This window comes from Pelmatolapia mariae, linkage group LG6, assembly GCF_036321145.2.
Source record: "Pelmatolapia mariae isolate MD_Pm_ZW linkage group LG6, Pm_UMD_F_2, whole genome shotgun sequence".
In the NCBI taxonomy this organism is placed as follows: Eukaryota; Metazoa; Chordata; class Actinopteri; order Cichliformes; family Cichlidae; genus Pelmatolapia; species Pelmatolapia mariae.
In genome coordinates this window covers 7,095,823-7,111,354 of record NC_086232.1, presented here as the reverse complement: position 1 = coordinate 7,111,354, position 15,532 = coordinate 7,095,823, and the positions used below count along the sequence as shown (strand labels likewise).

At 38.3% G+C, this 15,532-nt stretch overlaps 1 protein-coding gene across 1 annotated transcript in view; it reads left to right on the top strand.

Annotated features, from left to right (window-relative positions):
• The window catches only part of gpr179 (G protein-coupled receptor 179), a 35,617-nt gene that overhangs the window by 14,986 nt on the left and 5,099 nt on the right, over window positions 1-15,532 (top strand). Inside the window, exons 3-10 of the mRNA XM_063475740.1 lie at window positions 327-423; window positions 1,142-1,362; window positions 1,653-1,721; window positions 6,991-7,100; window positions 12,575-12,813; window positions 13,643-13,781; window positions 13,934-14,036; window positions 15,099-15,245. Coding sequence (XP_063331810.1) covers window positions 327-423; window positions 1,142-1,362; window positions 1,653-1,721; window positions 6,991-7,100; window positions 12,575-12,813; window positions 13,643-13,781; window positions 13,934-14,036; window positions 15,099-15,245 — 1,125 coding nt within the window. The remainder of the gene's footprint in view (window positions 1-326; window positions 424-1,141; window positions 1,363-1,652; window positions 1,722-6,990; window positions 7,101-12,574; window positions 12,814-13,642; window positions 13,782-13,933; window positions 14,037-15,098; window positions 15,246-15,532) is intronic.

The following is a 15,532-nucleotide window of genomic DNA, read 5'->3' as shown; positions in this document are numbered from 1 at the left end:
TTAGCATTAGAGAAGTCGCTACTGCCTAAATGCTCCAGTAATCAAGGAGCGTTTCCATGTGTTTTGAAAAACTACATTATTAAACTTAAACATGTGCTCTGTTTTTTGGAAACATTCCCAGTGAAACTGAAAATAGTTTTCATATATATATATATATATATATATATATATATATATATATATATATATATATATATATATATATATATATATATATATATATATAGATAGATAGATAGATAGATAGATAGATAGATAGATAGATAGATAGATAGATAGATAACAACAAAAGAAAGGAAAAAACAAACACTCCGTGTTTCTTGCAGTGTATTCCCATTCCAGGCCGGGGCTTTCGATTGGGTCAGTACTGCTGTCGCTGTAAAGAAGGATACTACAGCCCTGACGTATCACCTCAGGACTCAGGTAAGTCAACAGATATTAAGTAATCTGTTGGTTTAACTGTGAAACTCCCTGGAGGTTGCTGCCTTAACTTTGACCTAGCAGCTCTGTCTATTGTTTTATGTCCAGATTGGGGGATTTACAAAAATCAAATCTAAAAATATGTTTTTCTTTTTTCGGAGGGTCATAGTTGATTGACCACACTGTCACTTACTTGTATTATACAAAAAAAAAATCAAATGTGTCCAATGTGTCCTTTTTCTTTTTTTTTCTGCTTTTGAGAAGCAAAGATATAGACATTACTTTTATTTGTTTTGCATCAAAGAACAAGAAAGTGATGGTAAAGTGCAAACTGTGCCCAGGCGACGATCAACTATCCACTGCTGCTAACAAATTAACTCTTTTCAAGCATCTGCAAAGGCAGCAGGCTACCAGGTCTCTTTAGGCTGGTTTTCTTAGTAGTCAGACCGTTTAAATCATAGATGCAGCCACCATGACAGCACCCATTGGTTTTGGACCATCTACAACAACAGGAATTGTGCTAATTATTAAACCAGATCTTTCAAAGTTAAAATTCAAAACTAAAAAAGATTATTTCTAAAATTAAGATTAATCATTTAGACACAATCTATGCAAACTTTTAACATACTGTTTTAAGCTCCTTGTGGAGGTCGCATGTATATGAGGTTTTGCCATGGCTTTGTGTAGGTTGAATAGATGTGTGTGTCTGTATGCGATGCAGATGGAGCCCCTGTGAATGAGAGTGACAGCAATGGTATGTGTTACCCGAACATGCCCATCTGTCTCCCCTGCTGGCCGGGCTGTAAGAGCTGCCAGGACGGTACCCCATGCTGGGTGCAGGAGGACTGGCTTCTTAGGTCTGGTGTGCTCGCCATCCAGGGGGTCTTCATGCTCCTCATTTTCATCAGCATGCTGGTGGCCTACCGGCATCGTCGCAACCGGGTGAGTCAGATCTTTTGGCTTAGCAAGGCCACCATATAGATCATGTTTAGATGGAAGGGTGACGGTGACTGCTGAGCCAAATACATTATGTTAAAAAAATCAATCCAGTTTTTATTCATCATCTTATTGTATGAAACTTTTAGTCTGGTAATTGATCCTAATCATAAAATCAACCGCAGATGTAGCAGTAGTAGTAGCATAATCCACATTACATTAATGTGTGTTATATTCTGTAGTGCTGTTTGCAACAGCTTCTCATAATAGCTGTTCCTCTCCTCCTCCACCCCCAGCGGATCCGGGCTTCTGGCCTGCTGCTGCTGGAGACAATCTTGTTCGGCTCCCTGCTCCTCTACTTCCCGGTGAGTTTCTGACCGAGCCAGCCGACTGAGAGCCCCACAGATTAGAGCTCTTCACGGATCACTGCACAGCTCCACATCTTAGATTATGTGACAATGGACGATTTGTAGGGAGGGTGAATGGGTTGAGGGCGTGTATGAGAAATGCGAGGGCGTGTTCATCGTCGGCACATTTCATAACCTCCCTCAGCTCCGGTCATAGATTATCAATCAATCTTTAGATTCATTTTACCAATTAAAGAGCCGTTAACATAACCCGGATGTGATTTTTTTCTTTTAATCTATCTGAAAGTGTCAGTCAATTTGATCTACAGAGTGATTTAGTGTGTGCAGAGCTGGTCCTGTGCTCCGCATTACAGATGATTTAGTTTAATGTCGAGTGTGTGAACATGTTAATGGATTCTGGGCGTGAATTTTGAGAGTATAATAGAGCAATGATTCACTTCATAAGGTGCTTTGTATTTGGTGGTTGCATTAGATTGTAGATTTAAAAAGAAACATGATCATGTAATACATGCGGAAATGAGCTTTCTCTGAAGGGTGGCTGGCCTCTCCAACAGAGATAGGGATAGTTCGGCCATCTGGGAGGGGCTCAGAGTAGAGCCGCTGCTCCTCCACATTGAAAGGAGCCAGTTGAGGTGGATCGAGCATCTGACAAGGATGAGATGACACGCTGGAGAAATTATATCCCTTGGCTGGCCTGGGATTGCCTTGGGGTTCCCCCGGACAAGGTGAAGGAGAAGGCCGGGAAGAGTGAGGTCTGGGCTTCTCTGCTTAGGCTGCTGTCCCTGCTACGGATGGATGGATGGATGGATGGATGGATGGATGGATGGATGGATGGATGATCATGAGACATGAGACAATCCTAATTCTGAAACAGGATTTTTCTTGGCCTTTGATTTGGAAGAGGCCAAGCTTTAGCTGAGGTGTGGTGAGAGTAACAGCCCAGTATGCCAGTCTTGTCTCTCAAACATACAATTGAGACAATTTGCCACCTGTTAACTAAATCTATTTGGGTAAAATGACAAGCCAAGTTTGTGTACACAAACAAGAAATTTGACTTCAGTTCACTTTGCTCTCTGGATGCAAAATCTCAAAATTTTTATGGGAAAATAAATCATCATGAATAAGTTGAAAAACTCTACAGAAGGCAAAAGATAAAATGGTGGTCTAGAATTATCAAATATTTATCCCTACTTCTAAGAGAATAGAATAAAATAGAGTACAATAGAGAATGTACAATGGTACATTACAAAATGGATCAAATCGAGCTTGTTAGACAAACAATTTGCTATAAAAATGTATGAACTATTGTCAGAAATGGATGACTCAGTTTCCTTCCCAACCATAAAATATGACTGAGCTCTATCCATCTTACAAGGCCAAATCTTCTGGGCGCGGTGGGCTGTGGCTGACGTTTTGTGGTGTCTGCCCTGGTTGGTGGTGGGGTAGCATTCCTGCCCTGCATTCATGGAGTGTGGGGTCCAGGGTGCTTGCAGTCACAGGTGTTGGCTCTGGACTGGGTGACCGGCTCCTTTTGGCTGGCTGCTTCCTGGGGTCATGGCAATTCTGGAAAGTCGCAGGGCTAATACAAAGAGACAGACAACTATTCACACTTACATTCATACCTATGGGCAATTTAGATTCACCCGCTATCCTAACCCCACTAACTGCATGTCTTTGGACTGGGAGGAAGCGAGCCCACACAAACACAGGAAGAGCATGCAAACTCTTAAAAAAAAAATAAAAATAATAAAATAAAAAGAAACTGGATATCAAGATGAGCCTATAGAGCAGCGGTCCCCAATCCCAGTCCACGAGGGCCGATGTCCCTGCAGGTTTTAGATCTCACCCTGGGTCAACACACCTGAATCGCATGACTAGTTCATTACCAGGCCTCTGGAGTACTTCAAGACATGGTGAGAAGGTAATTTATCCATTTAAATCAGCTGTCATGGATCAAGGACACATCTAAAACCTGCAGGGACACCGGCCCTCGTGGACTGGGATTGGGGACCCCTGCTATAGAGAGTTTATAGAGCTCCTCTTGGCAAAGTAACTGTGGGTGCAGACCATATTCAGCTTGTTGAAGCTGTAGGCAGGACAGCTTAAAAAACAAAACAAAATGCTGACTTTAACATTTGAAGAATATTTAAGTGATGATCTTCAAAGCTATTTTTTTACAGTATAATATATAGGACGCATTCATTTTTAAGATTTATTGAATCTGCTATACAAAAGTAAGATGTGTAGTGGATTGCAGTGTTTTGCACACACAGTTAAGTGGACCTATTATGTTATATATGCTGTTACAGTGGTAGGTGCTTCTATGAAACAGAGTCATCTTACAAGTAATCCATGCAAACAAAAAGCTCAGGATTCAGGACTCTTGGCTCTGTGTGATGTCAATAAGAAGGGCGAACTCTGCAAATACAGAAGCCCCTCCCACATGCCATTCAAACCTATCGATGATGGGCAAACTAAAATATAGTCAAGTCATCTCACCTTTATTCAGATAGCAGCCTGCATGTGTATTTGGTATCCATTTAAGAGCTAAATAATAATAACAATGCCAGTAATAAATGCAAATATCATAAATGTCAATTTCTGTGAATAAGTACTTGTAAATGTAAATGTAGATATAATGTAATGGAGGCAGATGATCTGCGGTTGCAACCCTTAAAGGGAGCAGCTGAAAGAAGAAAAAGAAATGTAAATGCAGAGATACATGTGTCAGTTCATTTTGTGTAGAACTATACAAAATGATGATGCAGATGAAAGCATGGAAGGCAAGAATATACAAACATGAATACAGGATATATTTCAGTTATGAAATTAAAGATCTAAAACCTGCTGTGGTGACGTAAGAGGTGGAAGCAAGACTGGAAATGAGCAAATATTTGGGATCATGTTGTGAGAGGGTTTTTTTTTTTAATTCAAGGGTGACCTGCAGCCCACATAGCTGACTGTAGTTCTAAAAGCCCCAGATGAAAGGTCAGAGTTCGGTCTGTCATCTCACTGGGGTGTCACTGAAGTAAAGTTGCCATTTCATCTACAAATAAATCCCCTGCATGAAGGAAGGTTGTTGACCATCCCACCAACATACTCAAGCCGGTTTTGAAATCCACCATGACCTGTTAATGTAGCAGGATTTTCTAATGTCAACAAAAAAAAGATTAATATGAGTGTCTCGGTGTAGTAGTACCTGTAGTAGTAGGTACCTTTTGGGTACTTAGTAACTACTTTTTAGAGAACAACAACTGTTGTCCCTCTGCACTCATTAGTTCAGCTTTATAAGAACAGCAACTTTATTTTTATATTACTGAACTGTACTGGTTTTATTGAGGAGGATTTAAGCTTTATTATTGGATATCACTGGCATCTAGAAGACATCAGGATATCTGATCTCATTTTTAGCCTCAGCTTTAAAGTGATTTGAGTATATAGTTAATAAATACAATGTCAGATCAGAGGAGAGCTTGGTTTAGAACCCCATGATGCAAATCTGCACTGGAGAACACAGGTTCCCAATAAATAATCACTAGAGTTACTGGATTATTGGATTGATTGATTCATTCTGTCATTGATTGTTTTATTTTGCTCAGCTTACTCACTGCACTATATCTTTGGGTTGACCAATCACATTATTTCTTTCTGCTGTGCAGCTCCATCTATAACAGAGACCCCAATCTGTATTTGTGTGCTGGCCATTTATACTGATTAAACGTGCCTTCCTGCCATGACTTTTATTCTATAAGTTGTCACTCTAAACAGTTTATTCTGTATAAGCAGTTTGAACACAGTGATGTATGTTTGCATTTACATTATCACAAGATATAGCTTATGCTCTTATCCTGAGTGGCTGACACTGTTTTGCTCATGCTACCATCACAGCAAAGTGAGTTTTAATTCCTGGATTACAGTCAGGCGTGATGTGCGCTTATACGGTCAGCAGAGGCAACAGTAAAAACAGTTGTGGTGTGTGTATGTATACACTACCAGTCAAACCTTTGGACACACATTGTCACTGAAGGGTTTTCTTTATTTTCAAGATTATTTACATCATAGAAGACTTCAAAACTATGAAATGAAATGGAATTATGTAATAAACAGTGTGAAGTGTGAAACAACTCAAAACGTGTTTTAAATTTGATTAGATCAAAATAGCCACCCTTTGCTTTGATTATTGCTTTGCACACTCTTGGCATTCCATCGATGAGCTTCATGAGGTCGTCACCTGAAATGGTTTCCCAACAGTCTTGAAGGAGTTCCCAGAGATGCTGAGCACTTGTTAGCCCTTTTGCTTTCACTCTGAAGTCCATCTCATCCCAAGCTATCTCGAATGGGTTTAGGTCAGGTGACTGTGGAGGCCAGGCCATCTGGGGCAGCACTCCATCACTCTCCTTGTTGGTCAAATAGCCCTTACACAGTCTGGAAGCATGTTTGGGGAACTCAAAGTTTTAGCAATTTTGTGGACTGACTGACCTTCAGTTCTTAAAATAATCGTGGACTGTTGTTCCTCTTTAATTAGCTGACTGGTTCTTTCCATAATATGAATTCTAACAGTTGTCAAATAGGGCTGTCAGCTGTGTACCAACCTGACTTCTGCACAACACAACTGATGGTCCCAACTCCTTTAAGAAGGCATGAAATTTCACAAATGAACCCTGACAAGGCACACATGTGAAGTAAAAACCTGTTCAGGTGACGACATCATGAAGCTCACTGAGAGAAGGGCAACGGTTTGCAGCGCTGTCAGCAAAGCAAAGGGTGGCTACTTTCAGGAATCTTAAATATAAGAGATATAAGAGTTCTTTATCAATTTTTTCTTTGCTACATAATTCCATATATCTTGCTTCATATGTCCAATGTCTTCAGTTTGTATCTACAATGTAGAAAGTATTAAAAATAAAGAAAAAACATTAAATGAGAAGGTGTGTCCAAACTTTTGACTGGTAATGTACATACAGTGGTGTGTTTACCTCCTTCTATTTTTTGATAAATTTGTCACACTTAAATCTGTTAGATTATCCAACAAAATTACATATTAGACAAAGATAAGACAAGTAAACACAAAATGCAGTTTCTAAATGAAGGCGTTTATTATTAAGGAGAAAGAAATCCAAAACCTACATGGTGAAAAAGTGACCGCCCCCTAAACCTAATAACTGGTTGGGCCAACTATCTATACACCAATAGAAACTGTTGGTTACCCTGTCGTGTATAGCTGTAGTTTTTCTTTTACTAAGCATTTCTTTCTCTATCTCTGCAGGTCTTTATCATGTACTTCAGGCCAAGCACCTTCAGGTGCATCCTGCTCCGCTGGGTGCGAATGCTTGGTTTCTCCATTGTCTACGGCACAGTCACACTTAAGATGTACAGGTAGGTTAGCACTGATAGTAGTCGATACTAACATTCAATGTAGTTAAAATTAAGTGCTTCTGTTTAATACCTTCTCCTTAAACATCAAAGCACAGTGGTTAATGGCTTGGAATAAATGCTCAATTTCTTGAAAAATACATGAACTTTACTATAAAATATTTAGTTTATTACTGGAAGATATTTTGTATGATCTGAGTATGCTGGAAGGAAATCAGGCCTATTTATAAATCCACAACTGCATTCAGTTATAATTAAATAACATTTGGGTTCAGTGATTATCTACAAATATAAATCTCATATCAAATAATATGAAATTGATCATATTTGTCATATATTTTATATGTTTTGATACAGACACTATTTGTGGTCAAAGAGCAACTTGTATACGATGGTTTCCACATAACATAGTATTTTTATTTATTATTTAAAATTAAAAAGTTAATTGAGTTTTTGGAGTACTGGGAGGACAATAGATGTCTGTTTTGTTTTGCTTTTTAGCAAACAAAACTATATTATAAAGAGACTATAAAATGATTAATTTCAAAACTAAGTTAAACCACTTGCCTTTAACCCTCAGGTCTCTATCCTGGCCATTTGTGGCCACTTTGTTTTTCGCTTTTCAACCATTTTTGTTCTGTTAATGCAAATGGAATGAAACTTCCCAAAGGTGTGTATTTTTTTCAGATTTTTTAATTTTCAACATCAGCTCCTTAATAATGTCAATAATATTCACTATACACTAAATTGTTCCTCTTGGCTCTATCGTGGCCATTTGTGGCCAATTGAAACCCATTATAACCACCTTTTTTGATTCCTTGTTATTGACAGTACCATATCATGCGATTTAGGTAAAATTGCTTTCATTCTAAACTCAACACATGAAAATTGTAGTTTTTAATGTTTTTTACCAAATTACATTATTTACCCATTTTTGGCCAAGCAAGCAATTTCATGTAATATTCTGAGTTTCTAGTAGCGGCCTTTGATGGCCTACCACACCCCAATGGACCAAAATAATGAAACAATTTTGACATAGGTTTGATCTTAAGGATCTAATAGTTTGTGTTTGTGCATGACATTGCAGTACAAACATGTATTTGCAAGATAGACTGGAATAAATTCAAACATTACATAGGCTGCAGTGAATTTCTGTGGATGCAGGATATTGAGCTTTGAGGTTCCCAGTCAAACTTAGCTTTGAAGCACATGTTAAAAGCACTTTTACTCTTGTATTTTTCATCAAAAGATACCATACCCAAAATATCAACTCTAGAAACAAAAACAAAAACAAAAAAAAACCCCAATCACAGGACATTTTGCAGAGTTCAAACCTGCAGCTGCAGCTGGAGCGCAAACAACAACAAACACTATTTGTAAATGTGTCCTGGAGTTTATGCAGGTGCAGACAATGCTACTGCTGTAAGTAAGCCTAACAGCTTCCAGATCATTTATTCTGGCAATATGGCAATTAGATCATCACTGCTTCAAGCACTGCCTATATGATCTGGTCAGAGAGCAAGGACAGCAAGCAGTCCTCTGCCCTGGAAGAAAATACATCTGCCCAAGATGAAGAAACCTCCTCTCCAGAAGATGAGGGGACAATCTTCAAAGAGGCTGACTGCATCACCACTAATGTTGAGTTCTAGCCAGTGCCCGAATCCTCTTCTTTGGGGGAGGATTGGGGTTGGGGGGCATGGAGGTGGAGCCCCCCCCCAAAAAAAAGAACATAGGAGCATTTTCTGAGACCGAGGAGCCGGCGACTCAGTGGATCCGCCATGAAAGGAAAACCACGTGGGTCCCACTACTGAAGAGAGACTGCACCACAATCCAGTACCCACTAGGGGTCACCCTAGTCCTGCATTAGCAGCCTGAGATCTACTTTTGACTTTTTTATAACAAAGGAGATCTTTTAGCTGCTGTGCACCCTTACAAACCTGCACGGGAGGCCAAGGTGTGAGGATTGGAGGATTATAGATGAAGTGGAGATAAAACCTACACCAGAATAAAGCAATACATAGCATGTTGGATGAAAACACTGGAAGTTCTCAGGAAGTAAAAAAGGCATGGGGTTCAAACTCCAACTGATGGAGGAGCTCCGAGGACAACGTCTTTCCTTCGGTCACATTGGCAGAGGAACTCCTCAGATGAAAACCGGCACAGGGGAAACAACCCAGAGCTTCCTCCTCAGCTCCTCCAGTTGCAACAGAGGAAGATTTTGTTGTCTGTCTTTGGCTTCACCAAAACTACCACAGCAATATCCCACATGCCAAAGCAATGGAGGAATATGCTTCTTTTGACAGCAACACAGAAGGAACCAGCAGTCGGTGATGGGGAACAAAGGATGCGTGAAAGGAACGGAACAGCAGCCCCTTGAACCAGGTGTAGAAAGTGTGCCTACAAAAACCACTCTAATGTAGTTAGTACATCTTGCTGCTAATGAGGATGCACACAGAAGCACACAGATACTGGAATATAAATTTTGATCATTTTATTGGGGATTGCAGGGATTATTTGGTCATTAAATTGCCTTTCTGGCCACTAACACACCATGTGTGACATTGCTTTTGGCCATTCATTGCCTCCCCCCACCCCCCGAAAAAATAAAAAAGAAAGAAAGAAAGAAAGAAAAAATAAATAATTGTAACAGTTACTGTTACTGACCTGCAATGATGATAAAAAACATATTAGGTTTCACCATTTATATGCTAAAAGATGGGAACTTTATTACTATTTTTACTATAATAATACATAATCTGACTGGTATTCAAAGGGTATAATATCAGAATTTGAATTATATTTTGGTTTTTATGACTAGAAGCGGTGCTAATTTAAAAAATCAAGTCAATGAAAGTAGAAAAATGTTTTAATATGTATGAATTTTATAGCATTTTGTAAATGTAAACAGGGGGTGGCCGTTTTTGGCCACGAACAAGCTGAGAGGGATTTTTTTTTGTTTTTCTCTCACTGCACAAAAAAACAAAGATCCATAAAACTCATTGATACTTTTAATTATTGCTATGCATCTAAACTCCATCATGGTTAGAAAATAAATCAGTTTGCATGTATTATTTAGAAAAAAAATGGGGATTTTATGCTTTTATCCCTATGTAAATCATTAAAATTATGTGATTTAACTGGTATTTAAAGGGTTAAAATTATGAATTTGTTTGAAATTTTGGTCTTGATGAACAGCACTGATACTAATCTAAAAAATCAAGTCAAAAAAAGTGGAGATTTTTCTTAATATATATGAATTTTATAGCATTTTGTAAATGTAAACAGGGGGTGGCCATTTTTGGCCACGAACAGTCTGAGAGGGAGTTTTTTTGTTTTTCTGCCACTGCAGAAAAAAACAATGTTGCATAAATGTCATTGATGCTGTTAATTATTGCTATGCATCTAACCTTTATCATGGTTAATAAATAAATCAGATGGCATGTACTATCTAGAAAAAAAACTGGGATTTTATGATTTTCTCTATTTATGAGTAGTTATGATTATGTGCTCTAACTGGTATTTAAAGGGTAAAATTTTAGAATTTTAATGAAATTTTGATTTTCATGAACAGCCCTGATGCTAATCTAAAAAATCATGTAAAAAAAACTGGACATTTTTCTTAATATATATGAATTTTATAGCATTTTGTAAATGTAAACAAGGGGTGGCCATTTTGGGCCACGAACAAGCTGAGAGGGAGTTTTTTTGTTTTTCTGCCACTGCAGAAAAAAACAATGTTGCATAAATGTCATTGATGCTGTTAATTATTGCTATGCATCTAACCTTCATCATGGTTAGCAAATAAATCAGATGGCATGTATTATTTAGAAAAAAAACTGGGATTTTATGATTTTCTCTATTTATGAGTAGTTATGATTATGTGCTCTAACTGGTATTTAAAGGGTTAAATTTCAGAATTTGAATGAAATTTTGATTTTCATGAACAGCCCTGATGCTAATCTAAAAAATCAAGTCAAAAAAACTGGACATTTTTTTTAATATATATGAATTTTATAGCATTTTGTAAATGTAAACAAGGGGTGGCCATTTGTGGCCACGAACAAGCTGAGAGGGAGTTTTTATGTTTTTGCTCTCTCTGCACTAAAATAACAATGCATTATTATCAATGTTGATGTGAATCAATTATATGCCCCAGACTCTACTATTAATAATACAAGAAATTTCAGTAGCAATGCAATTATATAAAATTGCGAGATTTGAGGTTGTCGTCCAGCTGGTGCAGTGGACAAACAAACTGGTGTTTAAAGGGTTAAAAAATAAAAAAGTAATAATTATTTTATATTTATGGAAAGAACTGAAGTTACTTAAAAGCTTTATGCAGAAAAAATGGCAAAAAAACAACAACAACAAAAAATTACAGGCCTAACCTGTAGGTGGCCACTTTTGGCCACGATCAAGCTGAAAGGGTAGTGATTTTAAACAAGACCTGAGGGTTAAGACTGTGTAATTTTATGGGGGGAAAAGAGCATGTTCCTCTTGAATTTATATGCGTATACTTATCAGCTAAAGTTTGCTAACTTGTACACCCAGAGTGTACCATAAATGGGAAGACTTTGTTTCAGATTTCTGTCCTTTCAAATAAACAATGAGTGATTTATTGTGGATTTTCTCAAATCCACAAAGGTCAAAGGTCTACGTATGAGCTAAATGTATACATACACTCACACTAATATTTGGTTAAACGTCACTTGGCAGGTTTCAAGTTGCACCTTGATCCTGGATCTTTTGATAGCCATCAACAAGTTTCTGGAATAACTTTGGCTGGAGATTTGAACACCCTTCTTGGCAAAATTGATAGAGTTCATTTAAATTGGTTGGTGTTCTGTCACAAACCTGGGTTTTAAGCATAGTCCCGAAATTTTCAATAGGGTTGACGCTTAAAGAGCTTTGGGAAGTTCATGTGTTAGCTTACTTTCTTAATCCATTCCAAAACCAACTGGAACACCCAAGTATGTCCAAGTTTTCACCATCTGCCTGCTTATTTAAGGTAACATTGAATAATTTGTGATAATCAGTGATTCCTGGGTTGTTCCTAAACTTCCTAACCAATCTCTTCTGTCACCCTTCGGGTCTTCTGCCAGACCTTTGCAAAGTGGTGACACATCTGGATGACTTGTACTTATCTACAGTTGTTTGAACTGATGATCTTGAAATCTGCAATTGTTTAGAAATAGCTCCAAGAGATCTCCCCAGCTTGTATAAATCTGCAATTATCGTGGAGAGCAAAAATTCTTCTGTGGATTTTTGTCTAACTTACATTACTTATTTTGAGCCTAATTCCACTGATATCAAAAGTCTCTCCAGGCAAAGACATCTCTCAAGAAACTTCATATTGAAGTGACATCAAATTCAACACTCAGTCACTGACTTTACTGTTTACTACAAGTTGCACCAGTTTGTCTTTAGTACTCAAATACTCCACATTAAGGGCCAATACTGCTCTTGTTTTGGACCAGAGTACTGAAGGTGTTCCTGTCACGCACAGCCCAGAGAATGCCCTACATGTCCAGCCTCCATTTACTGAGAATTCTGGGAGTGATGCTGATGACAGTCAGCTGGTTCCTGTGTGCATGGACGGTGGGTGTTATGCAGAATCGTGACAGAAACATTCCAGTCTTCATCACAACCAACACACCTGATGGACAGGGCTTCAACATGTGTTACCTTGACCGTTGGGACTACATGATGGCTGTAGGTAAGTAAACTACATGTAAAGAACCTGTTAAGAGTATCAACAGCATCATTAAACATACAGTAGCTGTTACAGTGATTCTATTAAATCTCAAAGTGTACCTATGTCTATATCTACGTACAGTTATGGTAAAAAGAAAGTAAAACCTCTTTCACCTCTAAGTATTTATGCATAAGGACATAATAAAGATAATCTGATTCATTTTAGGTCTAAGAATTCAGTAAATACTACTTTAGATGTGTCATCATCATAATCAGGCTGGAGCCTAACCCAGCTGTCATAGGGCGAGAGGCGGGGTACACCCTGGACTGGTCACCAGTCTATCACAGGGCTAACACATAGTGACAGACAAGCATTCGAACTCACATTCACACCTATGGGCAAGTTTACAACTTTATTATTATAGTTCATTACAAGTCCATTTTTATACTTATTCCTTAAAGCAATAAATTAGACAACAAAGTAGAAGGCAGCGTTGGTACAATAAAATCCAATGGGGGACACAGGATCACTTTGTCAGCAATTCACTGGGATTATCTTGACAACTTAAGTTCTAGGTAAAAATAAAAAATTATACATCAATAAATAGCTGGCCATTAAATTATAAGAAACCAGAATATATCTTAAAAAATAAATTCACTGTTGAATAAGCTTAAATGAGACTTCTTTGAATTGCATTCAAGAAAGGTGTTTAAGTTGTCACCAGTATTAAGATCTTTAGCGCACAACATAAAGCACCACAAAACTACTGTTAGAGTGAAGTAAAACTAGTTTCAACATTTGTACTGTGTATTCCTGAACATCCAAGTGATTATAAAGTCTTCTGCTACAGCTGAGCTTCTGTTCCTGTGCTGGGGGAGTTCACTGTGGACTGCTGTAAGGCCAGTACCCTCAGCTTTCCATGAACCTCGTTACATGGGCATCGCCATCCACAATGAGCTGCTTCTCTCCTCTCTGTTCCACCTGTTCCGGTAAACAGTAACCAAGACCACTAAGGTCAATGTGTCTGAAAAGAAAGGCAGTAAAGCCCATCACATGCTTAACAATATGTCTGTGTACCATACGAAATAGAAAGCCAACACACGTTGACGTGGGATGCTTCTATATTTTCTGCTTCCCACAGATTTACCTTTCCATCTCTTCATCCTGATTGGATGCTGCTGCTCTCCTTCACACACACCCATGTCACCATCACTGTGACACTCGCCCTGCTCTTTGTTCCCAAGGTATTCCACATTTTTATGTCCATAGTGCCAGAGTAGACTAATTATACAGTAAGAATTAGTGCAGTCAGCGTTAATCTCATTAAAATGACGTTACACCATAACCTCGTTAACGCAGACCGCCCTGTGCGTGGAGCTGCACTGTGTCAATGCGTTAGCGCGGTTAGCTGGTTAACACATTAGCGCCGTGCAGCCCCGAGCACGGGGTGATCCGCGTTAACTTGCTAACGGAGATTTGCCGCGTTAATGTCATTTTTAAGGAGATTTACGCTGACAGCACTAGTAAGAATAGAAAAAAAGTCATGGAAAATGGATTAGCGCTTTTCTACTGCCCTTGGCAAAAAAATCTTTTTACTACAAGCCTCATTCACCCAATCACACACATTAATATATTGTCTAACAGTCACATACACACTCACATGGATGCATCAGGGATAACCCTGTGTTCAGTATCTTGCCCATGGATATTTCAACATTCAGAGTAGCTGGGAATCAAACCACTTATTTTCTGATTGGTTGACATCATGCTGTAAAAATCTAAATGATATCTCACAGTATTCTCAAACTTGTTAGCTTTATCTTTAACTACTTTAAGCATGTAACTCCACTTTATGTTAAATATAAGACCTCAGTATATAATGCTAATGATAACCGCTAACTCAGCATGGTCTAGTTCTGCTTGAAAGCCAGCCAGTATGCTAATGTATACTAAATGCTAATGTGTATTAAGCTAACATGCTACATTTACTTAGATATCATAAAATGTTGGTGGAACTCACCGCTGTTACCAAGTGCTTACTCATAGGAGTTCGTCTGATTGTTGGGGTTTCCTCTTTATTATGGTAGGTTCTTTACCTTACAATATAAAACACATAGAGGTGACTGTTGTTATGATATGGTGCTATATAAATGAAGTAGAATTCAACTGAAGTGGAAAGCCTTCCAATCAGTCCTTCTAGTTAAACAATCTTCAAGACTTCTTCTGTATGTGTAATTATTACTTATGGACTGTGTTTAGTCAAAACCAGTTATCTTACATGTGCTCCTCTCCTATGTGTTCCATAGTTCCTTTATGTATCCAAACCTGGGAGAGAGGAGATTGCAGCAGAGGTGTATGAAGATGAAGTTGACCTGCGGCGCTCTGGCTCCTACCTCAACAGCAGTTTTCACTCTGCATGGAGTGAGCACAGTGTGGACCCTGATGACTTTCGGGTAAACACTGTTGTCCCCACAGAACGATGTTATCACTTTGCAGTAGGGCATAATGTACATAATATGGAAGAAATTCCAAAGGCTACATTTAAAAAAGAAAAAATAATTATCCCTTAATTTCAATTATGTTTACATGTAGATTCAATAAACAAATGGTAAATATGTTATAAATGAAATCATAAAGTAACAGTGAATACAGTTAACTGTAGACTGAACATATTTCTATGAACTTTCTCCACCCTTCAATCCTTTGCTTTAACCTGAACTGTGTTCTTCATACTTGAAAA